The sequence below is a fragment of the Bipolaris zeicola genome (genome assembly GCF_000523435.1).
Source record: "Bipolaris zeicola 26-R-13 unplaced genomic scaffold scaffold_7, whole genome shotgun sequence".
In the NCBI taxonomy this organism is placed as follows: Eukaryota; Fungi; Ascomycota; class Dothideomycetes; order Pleosporales; family Pleosporaceae; genus Bipolaris; species Bipolaris zeicola.
Window position 1 is genome coordinate 178,630 of NW_006912056.1, and position 20,504 is coordinate 199,133.

The window sequence follows — 20,504 nt, forward strand, 5'->3', positions numbered from 1 at the left end:
CTTCGATAAAAACCATGTGTACATGTTGCCTGTTCAACCACGTGTATATGTATGTGTGTGTGACGTGTACAATGCTGGTGTTGCGTGGCTTGTCGTGAGAAAGAATTCGTAACCATTACACGTATCTATCGTCTCTCCTCCCCCTAGATCTACTCAAATCCCTCCCCTTTCGCATCCACCTCGCTCTGCGACCTCTCCAACGATGGCCCCAGATCAATCGGCGGCGGCGCCTTTTGCCCAATAAGACTCTTCCTATGCAGCCTCGGACTCTGATCCAGCGTCTCCGCCACCTCTTCCACCTCCGGACTCTGCATTCCACGCCTCCCCTCCTCATCCTCCTCACCCATCTGCCCACCAAACCCCTGATTCGTGAGCCTCAGCCCCATAATCTGTTGCCGCAGCTCATCCACAAACCGCTGCATATCTCCATACGGCAACGCTGTAGCCCCACCCTCTGCATTCTCCGCCGTCGTGTTGTACAGTCTAAGCGCAGTATCGAGCGCGCGCTCCGCCTGCTGCGACTTCTCGAGGCGATACCAATTTTCGGCCGCGAGAACGGACCAGAGGGCTGCTTTTCTGCGGCGCGAGCCCAATTTGTAGGCGCCGATTCCGGTGCGGATGGCGTGGCAGGCCGAGATGCGTTCGGTGACGAGGGCGTGGCCGACGGGGCCGACGAGGCCCGTTTCCAAGATGCGGGTTGCCCATCTGGCGGCGTCGTCTGCAGCTGCGGCGCCGCGGAGGCGGAGGAGCTCGAAGGAGAGGGCGAGGGTGCGCAGGGCGTAGTAAGGGGCTGCGCTGCGCTGGCGGTCTGTGTACGAGTAGGACGCTGCTTCGATCCAGGCGTCGATGTTTTCAGCGCGGGATTTGGCAGAGAGAGGGGTAGGTGACATGAGGGCGGAGAGGGCGGCCATTTCGGCGGCTCCCGCGTAGTGACGCCATGCTTTGTCGTTTTGGAAGTCGGTACGTAGGATGTCGTAGGTGCTGAGTGCCAGCTTCCAGTCTCGTAGCATGAAGCAGTAGTCTGCCAGGCGCCGCATGATGGCTTCGGGGGCATCTGGGCGGTAGAAGCCTTGGAGACTGTCGTAGTTTGAGTTGCCAGATGTTGTGGATGATGAGCCGCTTGTGCGTGAGCCACCGAAGGGTGTCCAGCGTTTGGAAAGAGACATGAAGCGGCCTGAGAGACCGCGGCGTCGAGATAGGATTTGCTCGTTCCATGTGGCGACGCTGCGCTCCATGTTGGGTATTATTGACTGTGTGACTAGTTCACGGATAAAAGTACGGAGACTGCTGATATCAGACTCGGGGAAGTAGGGTGTAGGGTCTGTAATGTCGTCTGTGGTTTCTGCAGCGAACTATTAGTATATGTTTACCACTGGCCGTGACAACCCTTTCTTACTTACCTCTTCTTTGAATCTCGGCCAGTTCTTCCGAAGCAGACATCCACTCGCAAGTCGGCAAACGTACGCTATCGTCGTCTGACGCTATGCACTGCTGGCTCTTGAGCCGCAGTAAATGGCAATGTAGTCCAAAATGTCGCTTCATCGAATCAAAAGTCTGGTTCGACTTTGCAATGTCTCCGGTTTCTTCGTCGTGTATTAGAACGTAGTAGCGTAGAAAGTCGTTTTCTACCCATTGCGGAAATCGTAGGTCTCCATCGTGTTGCCGGTTGTACAGTCTCCGTAGTTCTTCTATCGGATGTGGATTGCGTGAGCTGATTGCTATTATACCGGCCACGGGATGCGAAAAGGTCTCATGCGGCACGACTGGCAGTCCTGATAATAATCTCCGTAGGTAAAGCGTGTAGAAAGGCGATGAGGTACTATCTATGGGCGGTCCTGACGCCTCGCCCTGGTTCATGAAGTCGGATACAGCATCTTGCCTGTTGAATTCAGAGTATTGTAGATGGCGATCTACCAGCTCTTCAATCTGTGACACATCACCCCCTGAGCGCCTCACTCGCGGTGCGGGACCTGATGGTGTTCTCTGCCCGCCGGTCCCAACACGCAGGTCTGGATATGCATCGTCAACACCAATGAAGCGCACACCAAAGTCCTCCCAGCTTTTGCTTGCCCCGTTGCTATCTCTTATGGTTACCTTGCCGGGTACTGACTCCCCAAATGGTCGTAACAACTGTAACAGGCCCCCCTCCAGCCCCTTTGACTGTATCAGGTCCTCCGTCTGCGCATCCGCAAGGACAGCGACACATGGCACAAAGGCCCGCTGAATCAGCGTTCGGTACTCATCTGACACGCCTGGTGGCAAGCTGCTCGGCGTGCCTGTACCACTGAGCCGCGATCCCGGAGAGAAGACGGAGCCCTGAGGGTGACTCGGGGTAGGCGTTGCGGCGCCGGAGTTGGGGCGCGACGTGGAGATTGTGGTTGTTGACTCGAAGAGCTTGGACAGGCTGGGGTTGGAGCGGCGGTAGGGGAGGCTGGAGAGAGAGGATGCAGGCGAGGCGCGGTGTTTGGGCAGTATCATGGAAGCCTCCGGGTCGGCTGGGTACTTTGGGGGTTTCGGCGTGGCATCTTGAGGCGGCGTCATGGGAGGCTAGGGCGATGCGCCCGCGGGGTTCTGAATGCACGCGGGACTTCTGAGGCTGCCGGCATGTATCCTGATTATCGTCGACGGGCTTGAGGCGACAGCGAGCCGTCAGTAGTCGAATTCGCTATTTGGTTTGGAGCGGCGCGTGTGTGTGACGACGTTGGGGGTGATGCTGGATCGCCGTTGCGGCCGCTGCGCTTTGTGACTGGACGAATTGCGGCATCTCCAGCATCACTCGCATTTGTCCCCCAGTACCAACGCTGCGGCTCTGCAACAATTCGCAAACCCTATTTTGCCATCTCCAATCCCCTTGCACTCTTATTTTCACCCCTTGCAGTGCTTTGCTGGCGCACAAACATCGACCCTTCCATCCTGACTCATATGCATGTCGTTGGTAACTCGAGCCTGCCGGATTCGTTCACCCCCAGCGTTTTCACGACTTTACAAACGTGACTTCCCGGCATTACCTGCACGCCCTCGTTTGACAACACACCTCACTGACAGAGCTCTGTATTCTCTCACCGCGTCAATACCTCGCATGTCGAGAGCAAGCCCCTCGCCTGAATTACAACAGCCGAGCCCCAAAAGACGCAAAATTGCTGCGCCTTCACCAAAATTCATCCGCCCCTACGGAATCATGACTTCCTCAGAGGGCGCCGGGTCGCCGCAGCTGGAGCTGACAGAGGTCGAGTCCAAGTTACGGCAGCTGCTGCTGGATGTAGCTGCCTACATCGACGAAACCCCCTCAAAAGAAGATGTCAGTGGAGTCCAAGTACCAGCAGAACTTGCAAAAGAAAAAATTACCCTACGTTGGACGGGAGGATGGGTGCGTGACAAACTACTCAACGTCGGCAGCCACGACATCGATGTAGCCATTAACAAAATGACCGGCGAGCACTTTGGTCTAAAGATGCAAGAGTACCTTGAAATCCCAGGCAACGCAGAAAAGCATGGTCTCATCGAAAAGAGCGATGGGCTGAGCGCACGCGACAAGACGAAGAAGATTGCACCAGGTCTACACAAGATTGAGGCAAACCCGGAGAAGTCTAAAAACCTAGAGACTGCTACCACGAAAATCATGGGTATTGATCTAGATCTTGTCAATCTCCGGAAAGAAACCTACAACGAAATCTCTCGCAATCCCCAGATGGAGTTTGGTACTGCAGAAGAAGACGCTATGCGCCGCGATGCTACCGTGAATGCTATGTTCTTCAACCTGCATACATGTCAAGTCGAGGACTTTACAGGACGCGGGCATGCCGATATGGCTGCCAAGATTATCCGAACACCACTGGAGCCCTATCAGACTTTCAAAGACGATCCGCTGCGAGTTTTGCGGCTGATTCGTTTTGCTAGCCGTCTTGACTACACCATCGAGCCCGAGACTGCAAAGGCCATGGGGAATCCGGAAATCCAGGAGGTTCTGAAGATCAAGATCAGCCGAGAGCGTGTGGGCATAGAATTGGAGAAGATGCTAAAGGGCCCTAGACCTCGAATGGCCCTGGAGCTTATTGACCGATTTGGTTTGTACCGGACTGTCTTTACAGATCCAACACGTGAACTGCCCACAGAACCTGAGACTGCCTACTTCAAGCCAGGATATGAGGTGGTCGAATCGGTGGTTACAAAGAGTGGCGACGTGCCTACAGCTGTCTCAGATACTCTGTTAAGGAACGAGGACGACAAGTACCTAGCCTGGGTCTGCGCTACCATGATGCCTTGGGCAGATGCCCCCACTGTGCCCCATCAGAAGCCTCTGCAGCGGCCATATTTTGTCGCTTATCTTGTTGCAAGGGAGGGATTCAAAGCCCCAAACAAGGTGTGCGATGTCATTGCTTCGTCGCTGAGTAACAGTGAGGAGATTCGCAACCTCATTGCTCAGTGTGCAAAAGGACTTCGACGGCCCGACACCATCAACCCAACCAGTGACCCCACTGCTAGAGATACTCTAGGAATGGCCATTCGGCGTTGGGGGTCAACTTGGCGGACACAAATACTTTTCAATCTTATCTACGAGGTCGTGCTCGGACGGGTATCGAGAGCAGGTAAGCCAGTCCACTTCAGTCTTCGGTTTGAACTATGCTGACCGTATCTAGACCTCTTCCGCTCGTATGCCAGCTTCCTTAACCGCGTCACCGAACTCAATCTCCTCGAGGTCGATACCTTTAGGCCCCTCATCAAAGGAACCGATCTCGCAAAAGCACTCAACACTAAGCCTGGCCCGTGGATGAAAGAAGCATTGGATGTCGTCATGGCCTGGCAACTGCGCAATCCCGACACTGCCGACACGGCGGAGGCTATCGAGGCCGTCAAGGCTTCGAGAAGTGAGCAAACCGAAAGTGAGCTTCCCCTTCGCCTAGCCTCACACTTTCTTCAGCTTACCATCCCACCTCTCTTTCCGCAGAATAAACCCACGTCGAATGCATTAGAAGCCTCGCGACAACCGGCTACTTGGAAGGATGCTGGAAATCAGTACGCACTCGACTTGTTGGTATGGACAATCCGGACGCTGGATAGGAAAACAATCGAGGCCAAATGGCAGTTTCTGATGCCCCCAATCCTTAAGATGATGGATGACATTGATGTGGAATGGAAGGCCAAAGGCTGTCACCTGCTCGGTCTGTTACTCGAAGTTTTGCGCCAAACACCAAGTAGTGATAGCTCACAAAAGGCTATCATGCAAAAGTCTAGCTCGACAAGCTTCCTCCAACGAAGCGGATATCATAACATCTTCGCTGAAGCCCTTCTGCCCATGTTCACGTATATTCCTTCAATCACACCAGAGAAGGAATCGGTGACATTGTTCCGGGAGGTTTTCCCTGCAGTAATTTCGCTTGCTTTGCTGCTCCCCGAAGAAAACAGCAAAGGCGATAGCCGAGAGCTGTTCTTAGACAGGATCCTGCGAGAAGGCGTTTTTTCGCCTCTTGGACATTTCACTACACCCTCTTCGTACCCCGAACTTGCTACTTTGATCATGTCACAGGTCTCCGTTGTGGTGAATCATATGGGCATCAATACAGTCAAGCACCTACCGGATGTTTTGCCTTTGGTTTCGGCGATTCTACAGGAACCTTTTGTGCTTGCCCACCAGCCACTAGTTACTTCAACTCTAAGAGCACTGCAGAGTGTCATGTTGAATGCTTGGCCAAGATTGCCTGGCCATCGCGGTGCGATTATGATGGGCCTGTGCTTATTATGGATCCTATGCTTGGAAGAGGAAGAAAAGCCTGGTATTCAGCCTGTTGACGAAGTCAAGATACAGGTTCAAGAAACAGTCGCGATGCTGGACGCCGTAATGCAAAGCGCGGATGAAGCAGGCATAGTGGAGACATGGACAAGAGAAAAACAGGATTTGGCTGGGACTCGGGCAGGATTTGACGAAATGTTCGGACAATGTGTGGAGAAGGAGCCTCAAAACCAGACGGACGCTAGTTAGAGTTCTCTATCAGGTTCCCACGTGAAGACAAAAAACAGAAGTGGTCGGATGCGGAAAGCTCCCATTGCTGGCCAATCGGCTACTGGACCTGCAGCGTGACGACACTGCTACAAGGGCATTTCGATATTTTCATATGAACCCCGCATGCGCGTCTAACTGCTTTGGCGGTGCCGCGATGTAGGATGCGGAAGCTGGTAATCAACGGCATGGATTCGTGAAGAATTGCATCAGCAGACAACGTCGAGCTTGGCTGGTTGCCGCAGGGCGTGTGGCGGTGCGGGGAGGTCGAGAGAGAGATGGCATGGCATGGCATGGCATGGCATGGCCTGGCAGGGTCGAGCTAAGTAAGTAAGATGTGGGATCCGGTGCTTTTCAGATAAAGTGCGACCCTGAGTACCAGATATATGGACATGTTCGTACATCTCCTACATGATACTAGCAAGTGGTCACCAATCTACTGCACACGTGGGGTCCGCCAACATCCGGCAGTGACAATGCACGATGGTGTTCGCGACGGGGAGAGTGGCTGGTGCAGATGGGCTGCGCCAACGCTAAGCGGGCCGCACACCCCTGACATGGCTGGACCTGCCATTGGACGCTTATTTTAACGGACGCGCGTCTTATGTTGAATAAGATGAATCCCGGACGAATGCGTGATATCAGCATGACGCCTTGAGGCACTCTGAACATGGGGAGTCGCATCTAGTAGGTATATTCGGAAACGGAAGACAGGTCTTCCAGGCCATCCAAGGGCGGCGCTTCTGCGGCGGAGTCGTCTTGTTGCCGCCACATCATACGTATGCATAGGGACTGCTGCAACGACGGCGCAGGCGTAAAGTACACGACAACCTAGCGGAGATTTAATCCGCGCCATGGGTCCAGGTCTAGAAACACGGGGCCAATAGCAGAGACGGCGCTGGCGTAGCTACCCGTGTCTTTTTTGGACGCTCTTTTGGGCAGTGCATGTCGCGCCTTGTCTGGGGCAGCAAGCGTGGCGGTGCTTTCAGGGCCAGCAAAGTCGACGATGCGCAAGCAGAAACAGGCTGGCGCCGCAGAAGCAAATTACATACTCGATGCCTAAACACACAACCCAGCGCACACATGCTTCACCCAGACGATACAAAGAAAACCCGCTGCTCCATGTGCAGCGCGTTTGGCGCATGCAGAGTCTCGACGTCAGGTCGATCAGCGGAGGAACTCTCCAAGCTCGGACACAGCCTTGTTAGGCCGGTTTACTGACTGGATTGTGCACCCACCCCCCTTGATGGGGCGCGCCCATATTCATCCCGCTGCGCCCACCGCAACTCCTTGTGCTGCTGCCGCTGCCGCTGCCGCTGCTGCTACCAACTACCTCACATGTCCTCTGCGCCAGCTGCGACACCCCTCTCGATCCATTGCGGCAGCCCTCGACTGCCACCCCAGCACCTCGAGGCTCTGCGCCGCCAGTGCTCGCCATAGCAAACCATCCCATGACCATGGCCAGGGCTTACGTCGCGTTACTCAACTCCACGACAACCACGACGACGTGTCTAGTTGGCTCGAACCAGGACATCACCACACTGCCGACCCCCTCGCCGCCCCCGCCTAAGCCATACAACCTCACCGCCCGCTCCACGCCCGCCTCTGCCTTCCCCAGGCCCAAGGACTCCGCCCCATATACCTTCTCAAGGCTGCCAATGCCTCTCGAGCTTGCCATCTCCTCGCGGGCGCATTGGCTCAGCCGAGTGCGCTCATGTCTCCGCCTGCTCATCATCGTCCTGAGCGGCGCCGTCGTCTGCATGTTGATGCACACGTTTGAGATTTATCGAGGCAACCGCTACATCGACCTGCGCAAGGGAGAGTTGCCCATGGTCTGGCCCGCCCACACAAATCTCGCCCCGAGCATCGTGCTCTTCTGCATTGCCGCCGCCAACTTCCTCGCCTCGGTCGCCATCCTCACCCTCTCCTTCAAGCGCTCCTTCCGTCGCCCCTTTCGCTCACGAGATGTATATCGTGTCGTTGCCGGCAGCTTCGGCGTCATCACCTGGATCACAGCGCTAGTGGTATTCTACTTGCTCAACAAGGCGAGCAAGGCCAGCTTGGGTCGATACTCGTGCACAAATAAGAACTTGTTGACAAATGGGCGATACCAGTATCGCGCTGTTTGCGAGGAGCAGGTAAGACTTTGCGCTCGTCGAAACCTGCCTATAGCATTTGCTAATATAGTATGTAGGGAGTCGCATTCTACACCGCCATCGGTGCTGCCTGTGCAGAGGTCCTTACGCTTATCACCCTCGCCATTTCTGCAGCCTTGTCGGCCAAGAACAACCAGGAACCAGTCCCGACGATACAGATCCGCGAGAAGAATAACTCCATAAGCTCGGGATCAAAGTACAATAGGCCTCTAAAACGATGACATACAAAAAAATCAACGGTCCTGTTCGATGGTTCTTGTCCTCCGTTGCGCGCTCCGTTCTCCCTTTCCTTATTATGTCGCTGCATGATACCCCGGACATCCTTGTTTAGCGACAACAAAACCGAGATTTGCAATGGCGTTTTCTGGTTTCCTTTGTTCAGGGCCGCTGGCCTATTGTCATGACCTTTTTTCTGCATTGCGCTTTTTTCTTGTCACTTTTGCATCGCATCGCAGCATCGGCATATCCTCGGAGTCTTCTGCGACTTTTTTTGTATAGTGGCATTTTCTGATCAACCAACATCGCACCCTATCACGCAAGATCAAGCAAGCCCATAGGAAGGGCCTATACCAAGCTAGAAAGCGCTGCAGCCACTTTTTCTGGACTGCAGCCTAGATATAGTCCTTGTAATTGGAGCAAATAGAGGGATGTAGCCTTCATTTCAATCGGCTACATAGATAGTAAAACAAAAATCAAACAATGAGAAAAAGCATCTTTCCCATTTGTGGTGATGTGTGAGGTTGTCGATGTTTACGCACGTCTAGACTCGGTGGTGAATCCATACAGTACGTAAACGGCCATGGGTCCAAGCTTTGGGCTTTGCGCTAACCGACATCCCTGCAAAGGCCCGCCGAAATTCAGATGCTCGAACTTTTCGATGCGTGCAACGCGACATAACTTGCGCCATGGGGAAAAGGACCGCCTATGACGCTCATGCCAGGAATGCGCATGTGGATCGCGAGAACAAACGCCAGAAAATCGATACCAACTATGAACGCAATTCACCACGGCCAAATGGCAGTGCCGAGGAAGTTACCGCTGCGCGCGACCTGCAGAATGCTCTGTTCTTCGACCAGAGTTCCCAGAGCAACTTTCGAAGCGGTAAGTATAGCTGTTATTATGAGATATTAGTAGAGACTCATCAGTATAGGCCTGAGCTTGTTCAAGCGTTTCCTCGATTCCATCCTTTACCCGGCCGACGAGCACGATCTGCCCCGCAAACGAGCTATCCTCCGCGAGTATCTGGACACACAAAAGGGAAAAGGAAGAGATGAAAAGGACAAGGCTTTCTTGCCGAATCTTACTCAGGCATGGGATTATGCGGTCGAGACCAACAACAGTCCTATCGTCTCTCAGGTCACCGCTGTACTCGCACTCTTATTCAAGGTCTTTTCTAGCCACGGGGATTTCCTAGATTACGGCACACTTTTGGCAAAAACACTCCTGCAACCGTCCATTGCGCGCCGCTTCGTGCGCAGTACTTCGGCTGCATCCAAGGAAGAGAACGTCATTGCGCCTGCGCTCCGTCTGCTTACCGAGCTCACAAGATTCAATGAAGGCGCTCATGCGAGGGCTGTCTATGCAAAAAGAGATTTTACCCTCGAACCCAAGATTCTAGGGAGAAATATCAACCTGAGCAGAGAACAATCGGTAGCCGACCATGTCAAGAAACCAAGCATCCGAACCACGGCGATCCGATACCTCTTGATGCACCTAAGGTACCAGGATGAACGCGCGAAAAGCGAGATACTTTCCAATACCAACGTTGTGCGCACCGTCTTCGACCACATCCGCACAGACCCGCCGTTTCTGATCTACGAGATACTCGATGTGTTCAGAAGCCATGTGTTCCAGGACAAAGCAATTACACGACAGACCAAGAGCAGGATCTTGAGCGGAAAGACACTTTCGCGGATAGCAAGTTTATACAGCTACGAACCAGAAGAGGGGTCGCTTTCAGAAGAGCAAAAGGCACCCGACCAGCTCGCTCATGATTTCTTGCGTCTAGTGTGCACCGATCCCGCATATGGTGTTATGCTGCCCACGCAGGGTTTCTATCCATCTGCATTTGACGACAACGAGGATGAACAGGATGATGCAGCTGATTACGGCAATGACCTGGGGCTCGACACCGTTGGCAGTTACAGCAAGATAACAAAAGTACGGAACATTATCTTGTCAGAGTTCATTCAAAGTCAGAGACCATATGCAAATACCCTGCATCAGGAGCTTGTTGTGGATATATTCCGAGCTTGTCCTGAGTTAATTGCAGACTATTTTATCAAACGACGCGACTTCAGCTACGACCCCAAGCTCACGTCAACCTGGATCGGCTATTCAGCATTTCTGTATCAAACCATCCAGCTACCAGTTCCAAAATATTTTGGCGCGAAGAAGAACTATCGCGACTATCCTCCTCCAGTGGCTGTGCTGATGAACAGCATCCTGCCCCAGCCTCTGAACCAGCAAGTACTCACAAAGTGTCTCAACCACAGCTCAGATCTCGTGCAGTTATTCGCGATGCAGGTCTTGATTGTGGCCCTTCAGAAGCTACGAGGGATCCTTCAAGAAATCAGCAACGCCAGTGCTGTGAAATCATCTAAACAGTGGGAGCAAGTGTCTAAGCGTCTAGTATCAGACGTCAGCCGACGTTGCCCAGCGATCCGGACGGTCTTTTTGGCGCTCAAGAAGCCCGGTCTCAAGGACATGAAGCGAGAGTCAATCACGAGATTATTGCGACTTTACTACGAGGTGACCCCTCAGGTCGCACTTCAGGAGAAGTTTGATGTATCGCTGCCCCTGTGTAACGCCTTGGTGGAGGCCGAGAAGCCGACTGCATCGCCAGAAGACAAGGTCTTTCGCATCATGGAACTTGAACACTGGATACAAATGGCGAGGCTGTCGCCAGCGATGCGCTGGTGGCAGAAGCAGAGTAGGTTTTTACCTTATCCATGACATTAGATGGCAGACCCGACTAACAATTACAGAAACGCTTTCATACTCGCCATTTGTCACACTTTTGAAACTACTGGTAACATCAAAGGAGAGCGAGCTCTATGCAGGCATCCGATCTCTGTTGAGCGACATCTTGCAGGATCAGGAGATGCTGCAAACCAAGACTTCGCCTGATGCGCTTGACGCACTCATTGCCAGTTTAGGATCAACGTCAGGATCAAGCGCATTCTCAACCGAGGTACTTGAGTTCCTGGATGACTGCTGCGCGCGTTTCACCAAGGTGCCCATTAAGTACTTTGACGATTTGGATGTCATGTGTGGCCGCACTGGACAACCTGCAAGCGACATGGGGCCGTTTAGCAACCTGCTGATGACTCTAGTGGAGCAATGGCCGTTCAAGGGTGGAGAGACAGCAACGAGTAACGCAGCCGATTCTCTTGCACAATGGCTATCGCGACTTCTCTATCTTCTCAAACTCATTGGCGAAGATGAGAGGATGCTGGGCCAGGTCCGCGACGCCCTTGTTGAATCAGCCAATGCAGCATACAAGGAGGTGCTCAAGGATGCTTTCCTATGGAAGATGGGCAAGGAAAAAGCCAAGGAATCATTGAAGTTGGCAACTGGTGCAGACTTCAGTGGGTCGGAACGATCATCGACGTCACCTGTGCCAGTTGCAGTGCGAGCACGGGAAGCTGAACAGCAAAGTAGGACGAGATCTGCGGTCGATCTAGAGGCACCCCCAGTTGAAGGCGAAAAGCACACAGGTCTGATACGCTGGAGGAAGAAGGAGCTGGGCGAAGCAGTTGAAGACGGTGATATTGGAGAGTTGATTCTGTGTCTCTGCTCCGAACACGGTGAAATCCGCAAGCAGGCCATCAACAACATCCGACAAGTTACAGCAACAATCAAGTTCAGCAGTCAAGGAGATGGTTCTGGAGGGGATGCCGGAAGCAGCATCAACCTTGATCTTCAACAACTCTATCTCCTTCTCGGTGAGCTTTTGGAGTCTATTGATGAGACTGGTGAGGAGGCTTTTCCGTACGTTGGTGGCGTATTGGCTGCGCGTTGCGCGAGCATCGTTGCAGACCCGACTCACTCGCTTTTCAGCACAGTCAACCGATTTCTCACTGCCTCACCGGCGTGGGATGTCAACTCTCTGTTGCGTTTCTTCTGGCACCGCATTGTGGCCAGTCAGCCAGACGATGACACAACCTATCACAAAGAAGTGGATTGGTACTTGGATTACTTGATGGATAGTTTGAGGACAGGGGCAGACATGGAGTTGTTCAGGAGAAGCAACATATTTGAACAACTACTGAGCCACTATGGGTCTCGGTCATGTTCGGCGTCTGCCAAAGACAAGATTGTGAAGCTCCTGTTGCGGGCGACACACGTAGGGGGAAGCACAACGCTCATCACACGATGCGGACTGATGGCTTGGATCCAAATGATGCTCGACGGACATGACGCGCGACAGGGTGCCCTGAGGATACTGGCAGGACGTGTTTATGAGACATGCGATCAGGAGAAAGTGGCAGCGTGGAGTAGCGGTAGTCTGGGCAAGACGGTAGCTTGTCTGACCAAAGCCTAAGGATATACATGATATCTATTTAATTTTTTTTTGGGCATACTACTAAAAGGCCCACGGTTGACTGAAGTTCTGTGCCACGGCCAAGTCACATGCGGTGAACCCTAGAATGACGCACCTACCGTGTTTCCGCACCAGGTCTTGGCAGGGCTCTCTGTCGTAGAGGCCCGCACCACTGGCGACCCAATACACACTGTCATAACAAACTCACGCTACCATTTCCACGCCCACGCTTCCCCTGTTTCCCATTTGCGCCTTTGGAGCGACGACGACATTTTTGAGCCGCAACCACACCCGCCCTTGGCACAAAGTCACGACTTGGGAGCTGATCCCTCTCCGCTTCAGTCGCCGCTACTGCAGCCCAGGGTGTGCGCTACTCCCCTACCACGTTGCATCCCACCAAGAGCTCATTCACCTCGCTCTCCAGCCTTGCGACACACGCGCGCTTGGACCGAACGCCACAAACCCTGACCCTCAGCATCACGCCTCTCAGCTCTTCCACTTAACCACAACCCACAACCTATCACCCACGCCCGCACACACACAGACGTAATCACATCCAATTGCAAGCGAGTCGACAGCAAGCCACTACCAGACGGCCCTGAAGCTGCCTCTGCCGGCGTCGCCCGGCACTCCAAACCCCCCAATTTCCATCCCGCCCTGCTGTCTCGAGCTTCAGCAGGTCGACCTGCCCCACTTTCATCCCCATGTCTGCGGTGCCCTCAGTCGCGACAATGCGGGGACCGTCGTACTCGGAGGCTCAATTGCTGGCTCTGAAAGAGTCCCCGCTGGTGAAGAAGCCCGATGGCCTGCCGTCAATTTCGCAATGGATGGACGTGCCTGTCGATCAAAATGCCAACAATGGCCACACAAGCAACAATAACAACAACAACACCAATACCAACAACAACGGTACCATGCGTCGCACGCGAGGTGCACGGGAGGGAGAAGGCGCCACGGCAAACGACCAGCGGCCGCTGCACAACCCCATGGGCCAGTTTGGTCGGCGCCAGAGCATGCGTAAGTCTTCTGATGCCCAGGGCATCAAGGCCGCTATTAACGCGCTTTTTGTAGAACCCGGCGAAGAGACTGTGCTCGGCCCGCCAAAGCTAGCCTTCCTCTCAGCCCGCACTCCGGCCAAAGCAGTGGGTGATGCAAAGGAACGCACCGGCCTCACATCTACAGACGGAGACAACGGCGGAGATCGCTTTCCAAAGAACGACCGATGGACCCGAGACCGTGAGACTGATAGGACCCGAGACAAGGGCTACACCAATGGACGCCGCGCCCCGCGAGACGATGGCGAGGGCTGGACCAATGTCAAGGGTCGCAAGAGCCTGGGCCAGGAAGACTTTGAGCGCTTCGGCCGCAATGGTGACCGCAACCGGGATAAGCATGAGGGCGACCCAGAGGCTGAAGCGGCCCCGCGTCGTAATACCCGTGATCGAAACGAGCCGCGATGGGGGCGTCGTGACGAAGGTAGAGATGAGGGAGCAAAGACCGGCGTCCAGGGCGGTTGGCGCGAACGTGAACGAGACCGGGAGCGAGACAATGGCCGCGAATGGACCCGTGGTAGTGCGGCCCGTGGTGAAGATGACCCGGAGTGGATGGACGCCAAGGTGGAGAAGAAGGAATTCAAGCCTCGCACACAAGAAGATTTCCAGCGCTGGAAAGAGCAGATGCGGGCTAAGGATACGCCAGGTGGTGACAAGGACGAGCCGAGAGAGGCTCCTACGGAGACGCCTACTGCAAGCGCTATCACTGCAGCCCCCATGTTAACTGCACCTTTACACACACCTTCTGCTGGCGAACCCACTCAAGGTATTCTCTTCGGAAACTGGGGCAGGGACAAGTCTGCAGAGATGCCACCGGTAGAGAATATCTCTGCCAAACCAAGGGCAGACAAGAAATCGAGGTTCATGACCATGTTCGCCAAACCCGAAGAGCAACAGGCAGCACCAAACCAACCTCCAGCACCACACTCTGCATCCCCCGCACCTCCTATGGAAGCAAATGCTGACAAGGAAGGCTTCCAACGTATTCTTCAGATGCTCGGTCAAGTCAGTACCGGTCCATCACCAGCTCCACTGCCACAAACAAATATGCCTACGCCACCAAATGGCATGAGACAGGGTGGTGGTATTTCCCTGGATTTCCATCAACAATCTCCTCCACCAGACCCGCAACACGGCAGAATACCACCACCGCGAACTCTTGAGCAGCAGAGTATTCTAGAGAACATTTTGGCTCCTCGTCCTGCCGCACCAGAGTCTCGTCAGTCGCAGCAGCTCCGCTTTAACAACATGTCAACAGAGAACCTACACTCTGATCAATTCAGACTTCCCCGCCCCGGTTCCGGTCACCCTGAAGACCATTTTCCTCATCAGCCACCCCCACCACGAACCATCGCTCAAGATGCTAACCTCACCGCTCTCTTGAACAGCCGAGCAAGGGAAGAATCACAACGTGATCAAGCGACGAAACAACGTGAGCGTGACTTTTTGCTAAACCTCATGCAACAACCTTCTCGCGGCACACCACCTCAAGCACAAGGTCACGGTCTGCCTCGTCCGGCCCAAGAGAACCCCAATATGGCTTTCTTTGACCAGCAAAGACAGCAACCACAGCCACCAGCTCAGCACCAGCCCAAGGGCCGCGGCGGTCCTCCCCCAGGCTTTATGGAAGATCCTCGCATGTTTAACGAAAGTGAAATGTTGCGCCGGGATGCTGCTGACCGCCGTGAGCAAATGGAGCTCCGCCAATTGCAGCAAATGCAGCAACAACAGGAGGCTATGCGTTCGAAGAATTCCCGCATGCCTATGGGATTCCCTGGCCCTGAAGATGCTCTCATGGGCCTTCAGCGTCGTAACACAGGAGGTGATCCTCGCATGCCTACCAACATGGGCATTCCTTCGCAGCCCACACCCGATATGCAGTACATGGGCGGACGAGGCCAACCCGGCATGCCACCCACACCCCAAGAGCGACCAAATATTGCTCCACCGCCAGGCTTTGGAGGTCCCATGCGTCAACCACCTGGTCTTGGTGGTCCGACTCCTCCGCAGATGGGCCCCGGAGGACCAAGTTTCTCCGCTGGCAACACACCGCTTGGACACCCTCCCGGATTTCCTCCAGGTGGCAACATTCGTGGATTAGGATTCCCGGGCGGACCTGGTGGGCCAGGAGGTCCAGTAGGACCTGGTGGAAACGGCATGCAAGGACCACCCGGCTACTTTCCACCACCAGGCTATGGTGGGCCGCCAATGCCAGGTATGCGTGGTGGTGAGGACCCAAGAATGATGTTTGATGGCCAGTTCAATGGGCCTCCGCGACAGCAGCCAGGCCGTCCGGGACCACCCAACATGTACTAGGAAGTAGAAGAAATGATGTGCAGTACATACAATATGAAAGAGATGGTACGCAGCACATTGCACCAGAAGAAGAAATGTTACGTAGAGCGAGGCCTGTTCTGATTTGCAAACGCGGCAAAACGCATTGTTGAACGCAAAAGAAAGACCAAAATGAAGCAAACAGCAATTACCATTGCGATTGGGTTAATTGATTAATTGATTGATCTTTTCGGCTACTATGTTATGTATATGTTTGGTTGGTGGCTTACTTGTTGAGCATAGCGTGGCGTCCCGAAGGAAAAACATGTATGCTACCTGCACAAGTCACGTATGTGTATTAATGTAAAGAAATGTGAAGTTTGTAAACTGTATGGTTTTGCTGTGAACTGAGTGTTCTGCCCTATCTTCCTTTCTGCTCTCTCGGTTTTGTTCCTACGTGCTTGTGATGCTTACCAGATGTCTTGTATAGAGATATGAAGTTGCCACTGCTTACTGCATGTAATGCACAGTTTGCAAGAGCGTGCTTCGATGTTCTTGCTTGATTTTGGTTCACGTGGGCGCTCAACCTACTAGTTTAGACAGAGCTCTTACTACAATTAGCCCCCAGGCCAGTTGAATACCTGCCCAGGTTCGCTACTATGCCTCTAGATTGCCATGCCCTAATAGGCAGCCCGCAGCCATGCAACCTTGCGGGGGCATCAGGTGCTTGCTGGCAGCCTGCTCGACGCACTCTGCTCCTCTTACCTCTAACTGCCTGCATTGCGCACCGCAATCAAGCCTGCAGGTATTGTTAGTAGAACATGCTGGAACACGATGCGCCTCCTCAAGTCTTCCACAACGGGCAGCGGCTTCGAGCTAGCGTCCTTTAACGACGACCTCACTCCTCCATACGCCATCCTCTCTCATACCTGGACCGAAAACCAAGAAGTCACCTATGATGAGTTACTCAAGGGAACAGGCACCGACAAGGATGGCTATGCTAAGATTCGATTCTGCGGCGAGCGCGCTGCAGCAGATGGACTCGAGTATTTCTGGGTCGATACCTGCTGCATCAACAAGGCTACCAGCGACGAGCTGAGCACGGCAATTAACTCCATGTTCCGCTGGTACCAACGTGCAGCCAAGTGCTATGTACTACTCGCAGACGTTTCTGTACCCGAGGAAGTCGCTCGCACTGAGACATCTGACATATCATGGGAGCAGGCCTTTCAACGCAGCCGATGGTTCACACGAGGCTGGACTTTGCAAGAGCTACTAGCGCCAAACAGAGTTGAGTTCTTCTCCCGAGACGGCAAGTGGCTGGGAAACAAGATGTCGCTAGAGCAGGAGATACACAAAGTCACTGGCGTACCTGTCGAGGCGTTGAGAGGTCACAGCCTCACCAAATTTAGTATCGAGGAGCGAATGAGCTGGTCTGCAAAGCGCACGACCACGATCAAGGAAGACAAAGTGTATTGTTTGCTCGGCATCTTTGGAGTATTTCTGGCGCTCATTTATGGAGAGGGAGAGGAGTATGCAGCTTTGCGACTCAAAGAAGAGATACAAAAACGGCAACAAACGAGCAAGAAGGCGGATTTGCAAGACACCTCCGGTTTGTATTGGGTAACATTGAACTGCATGGGCCACTTCGCTGATGGTCTACAGCCGTACTGTCACTACCTTTTCCACGAAACGAGCGCTTCGCCGGACGAGAGAGTGAGCTTCAGTCGATAAGACAAGCACTGATTTCGCCTGACACCCACCAATGGCTGACAATATATGGACTTGGGGGATGTGGGAAATCAGCGCTTGCTCTCGAGTTTGCGTATCGCGCATTTGCGGATCAAGCTAGTCGCCTAGTTTTCTGGGTGCCAGCTATAAGTCAGGAAAGTTTTGAGCTTGCCTATCGAGACATTGGAACTCAGCTTCGCATTCCAGGAATCGATGATGCCAATGCAGATTTCAAGCGACTTGTCAGTGATGAACTAAGTTCCGGAAAACTGGGCAATTGGCTGATGATAGTCGACAATGCGGATGACTCGGAAGTCTTGTTGGGAATTGGCAAAAAGGCAACCACACCAGCTCGATTAATCGACTATGTTCCCCGTGGTACAGGAGGATCTGTGCTTCTCACTACTCGCAATAGAAAGGCAGCAACAGACCTGGCCCCAAATAACGTCCTCGAGTTGAACGACATGGAAAAGGTTGAAGCCAAGCAGCTTTTTGTCCGCCGAATAAACAACCAAGCCTTGCTGAATGATGAGACAACTGTTGATGCCCTTGTAGAGACTCTTACAGGCCTGCCACTGGCTATCGTGCAAACAGCTGCTTTTATCAACCAGAACGAAATGCCAGTCTCTGAATACGCATCACTGCTTCATGATGCCGGCACCAAGGTCGAGCTCTTCAGCGAGCAATTTGAAGACCCTACTAGGTACTGAGACATGGACAGCACTGTAGCGAAGACGTGGCATATCTCTTTTGAGCAAATCCAGAGGCAAGACCCTCTTGCAGCGGAGTACCTTTCGTTCATAGGATGCATTGATCGCATTGGCATTCCTAGGTCGCTATTACCGCCGGGAGAATCCGCTGTGCGGCAGACAAAAGCAATTGGAACACTGACTGGATACGCGTTTATCACAGAGCGACGACAGAATGTGCCAGAATCTAGTACGGAGAAGCTTTTCGATATGCATCGACTAGTACATATGGCGTTGATATGGTGGCTCGAGGGACACGGCAAGCGGGAGGAGTGGGCAGGCATAGCAGCAGCCCGAGCTCAGGAACTTGTGCCATATGGCGATCACGGAAGCAAAGAAACATTGAGCATGTACCTTCCACATGCAACGTACTTGGCTGAGCTCGTTGACCTCGTAGACGACTCAATAAGAGCTTCACTGCTAACACGAATCGGCCAGTATCAAGAAACCCTGGGGCTTTATAGATTGGCAGCGGCAGCACAACGAACAGCATTATCGCTGAGAAAAAAAGTGCTATGGCCTGAGCATCTAAAGACCTTGTATACTATGAGCTGCTTGGCGTCTGCCCTGAATGGGTGGGGGAAATACGATGAGGTCGAAGCGATCCGTAGGGAAGAGCTAGCGATACGTGAAAAGGTGCAAGGGCCTGGTAATGAAGATACACTAGGAACTATGGGCGAATTGTCGTTAGTGCTGTATGATCAAGGCAAATTTGACCAAGCTGAGGCGTTGAGCCAACAGACACTAGTGCAGTGCAAGAAGGTGCTAGGGCCTGAGCATCCAAATACACTGGCAGCCATGAACAACTTGGCTTTGGTACTAGACAGACAAGGGAAACGCGAAGAGGCGGAGATATTACACAACCAAGGGTTGGCGATTACCGAAAAACTGTTCGGGCCTGAACATCCAACCACACTAGCAAGCATCCAGAATTTGGCCTCGATGCTGTCTCGCAAGAATCGACACACAGAGGCCGAAGCAATGTACCAGAAAGTACTCAACATAAACAAAAAAAATACTAGGACCCACCTACCCTTCTACCCTAGACTCCATGAACAACATGGCAGAAGTCCTCAAAGGACAGGGAAGATACACCGAAGCCGAGACAATGCACCGACAGACGTTTGAGCGACGAGAGAATCTGCTAGGACCCGAGAATCCAGACACGCTGGATAGCATGTATAACCTAGCTGTTGTATTGTATCACCAGGGCAGATATACTGAGGCCGAAGTAATGTACCGGCAGACGCTTGAGGGGCGAGAGAACGTACTGGGACCCGATCATCCGCACACATTGACGAACCTCTCCGACCTTGCGCAGTGTCTCATGGAACAGAGCAAATACGCTGAAGCAGAAAAGATGAATCGGCAGGTGCTTGAGCGGCGAAAGAATCTGCTGGGACCCGTGCATGTAGACACGCTGACCAGCGTGTCCAACCTTGCGATTTGTCTCAGGAAACAGGGGCTTATGTCAGAAGCTTTGCCCGTGTTGCGCAGGGCATTGACTGGATATACTGCGGTGCTGGGGAAAGCCCACCCAGATACCGTGTCTTGTCGTAAGGATTACAATAATCTTCTTGAGTTACAAGGGGGAGAAAGGATCGAGGAGGGTGGACAGAGGCGTATGCACAGGTCGACTCGCTCATGGCCATTTTTTTCTGGTGTTTTTCGTAGGATTTCCTGTTAGGAATACTTTGGGATCTTCTGTTTTGATTAGGTGACTGAGATGCTGTATCCGTTAAGTTTGATCAGAGAAGAAATGACTGAAGGGAATAAAAGGGGGTAATCGTAATTGAATCAACCAGCAGATTGCACGCCACAAGAAAGAAGATTGAAGAGTTCTTGAAACGGTGAACTTGGATATACTACCACTACTACTACAATATTCCTCTAACCCCTTATGAATTCCCCACAGACAAAGGAAAAGAAAAAGGAGAATCCTCCACGATATTTTTCTCTCTCCACCCTCAGAATACAACCAAGAAAGAAAAAAAAAGAGGT

General features: G+C 53.1%; 6 protein-coding genes across 6 annotated transcripts; 5 read left to right on the forward strand and 1 right to left on the reverse strand.

Moving 5' to 3' along the window:
- Nucleotides 1-149: 149 nt before the first annotated feature.
- Nucleotides 150-2,541, reverse strand: COCCADRAFT_22332 (uncharacterized protein; the record flags this gene model as incomplete). Its single annotated transcript, XM_007709273.1, has 2 exons — nt 150-1,342; nt 1,401-2,541. The coding sequence occupies 2 exons, from the start codon at nt 2,539-2,541 to the stop codon at nt 150-152; spliced, it is 2,334 nt and encodes a 777-aa protein (XP_007707463.1).
- A 637-nt stretch (nt 2,542-3,178) lies between these two features.
- On the forward strand, nt 3,179-5,977 carry COCCADRAFT_32672 (uncharacterized protein; the record flags this gene model as incomplete). The annotated part of the gene is made up of 2 exons (XM_007709296.1): nt 3,179-4,586; nt 4,638-5,977. 2 exons carry the CDS (start codon nt 3,179-3,181, stop codon nt 5,975-5,977), a joined length of 2,748 nt encoding a protein of 915 aa, XP_007707486.1.
- Nucleotides 5,978-7,446: 1,469 nt separating this feature from the next.
- On the forward strand, nt 7,447-8,372 carry COCCADRAFT_32673 (uncharacterized protein; the record flags this gene model as incomplete). The annotated part of the gene is made up of 2 exons (XM_007709297.1): nt 7,447-8,133; nt 8,190-8,372. The coding sequence occupies 2 exons, from the start codon at nt 7,447-7,449 to the stop codon at nt 8,370-8,372; spliced, it is 870 nt and encodes a 289-aa protein (XP_007707487.1).
- Nucleotides 8,373-9,056: 684 nt separating this feature from the next.
- Nucleotides 9,057-12,697, forward strand: COCCADRAFT_1020 (uncharacterized protein; the record flags this gene model as incomplete). The annotated part of the gene is made up of 3 exons (XM_007709245.1): nt 9,057-9,252; nt 9,302-11,083; nt 11,139-12,697. The coding sequence occupies 3 exons, from the start codon at nt 9,057-9,059 to the stop codon at nt 12,695-12,697; spliced, it is 3,537 nt and encodes a 1,178-aa protein (XP_007707435.1).
- A 704-nt stretch (nt 12,698-13,401) lies between these two features.
- Nucleotides 13,402-16,065, forward strand: COCCADRAFT_22336 (uncharacterized protein; the record flags this gene model as incomplete). The annotated part of the gene is made up of 1 exon (XM_007709274.1): nt 13,402-16,065. One exon carries the CDS (start codon nt 13,402-13,404, stop codon nt 16,063-16,065), a length of 2,664 nt encoding a protein of 887 aa, XP_007707464.1.
- Nucleotides 16,066-17,355: 1,290 nt separating this feature from the next.
- On the forward strand, nt 17,356-20,228 carry COCCADRAFT_22337 (uncharacterized protein; the record flags this gene model as incomplete). The annotated part of the gene is made up of 6 exons (XM_007709275.1): nt 17,356-17,635; nt 17,689-18,457; nt 18,587-19,372; nt 19,423-19,496; nt 19,550-20,125; nt 20,221-20,228. 6 exons carry the CDS (start codon nt 17,356-17,358, stop codon nt 20,226-20,228), a joined length of 2,493 nt encoding a protein of 830 aa, XP_007707465.1.
- Nucleotides 20,229-20,504: the final 276 nt, after the last annotated feature.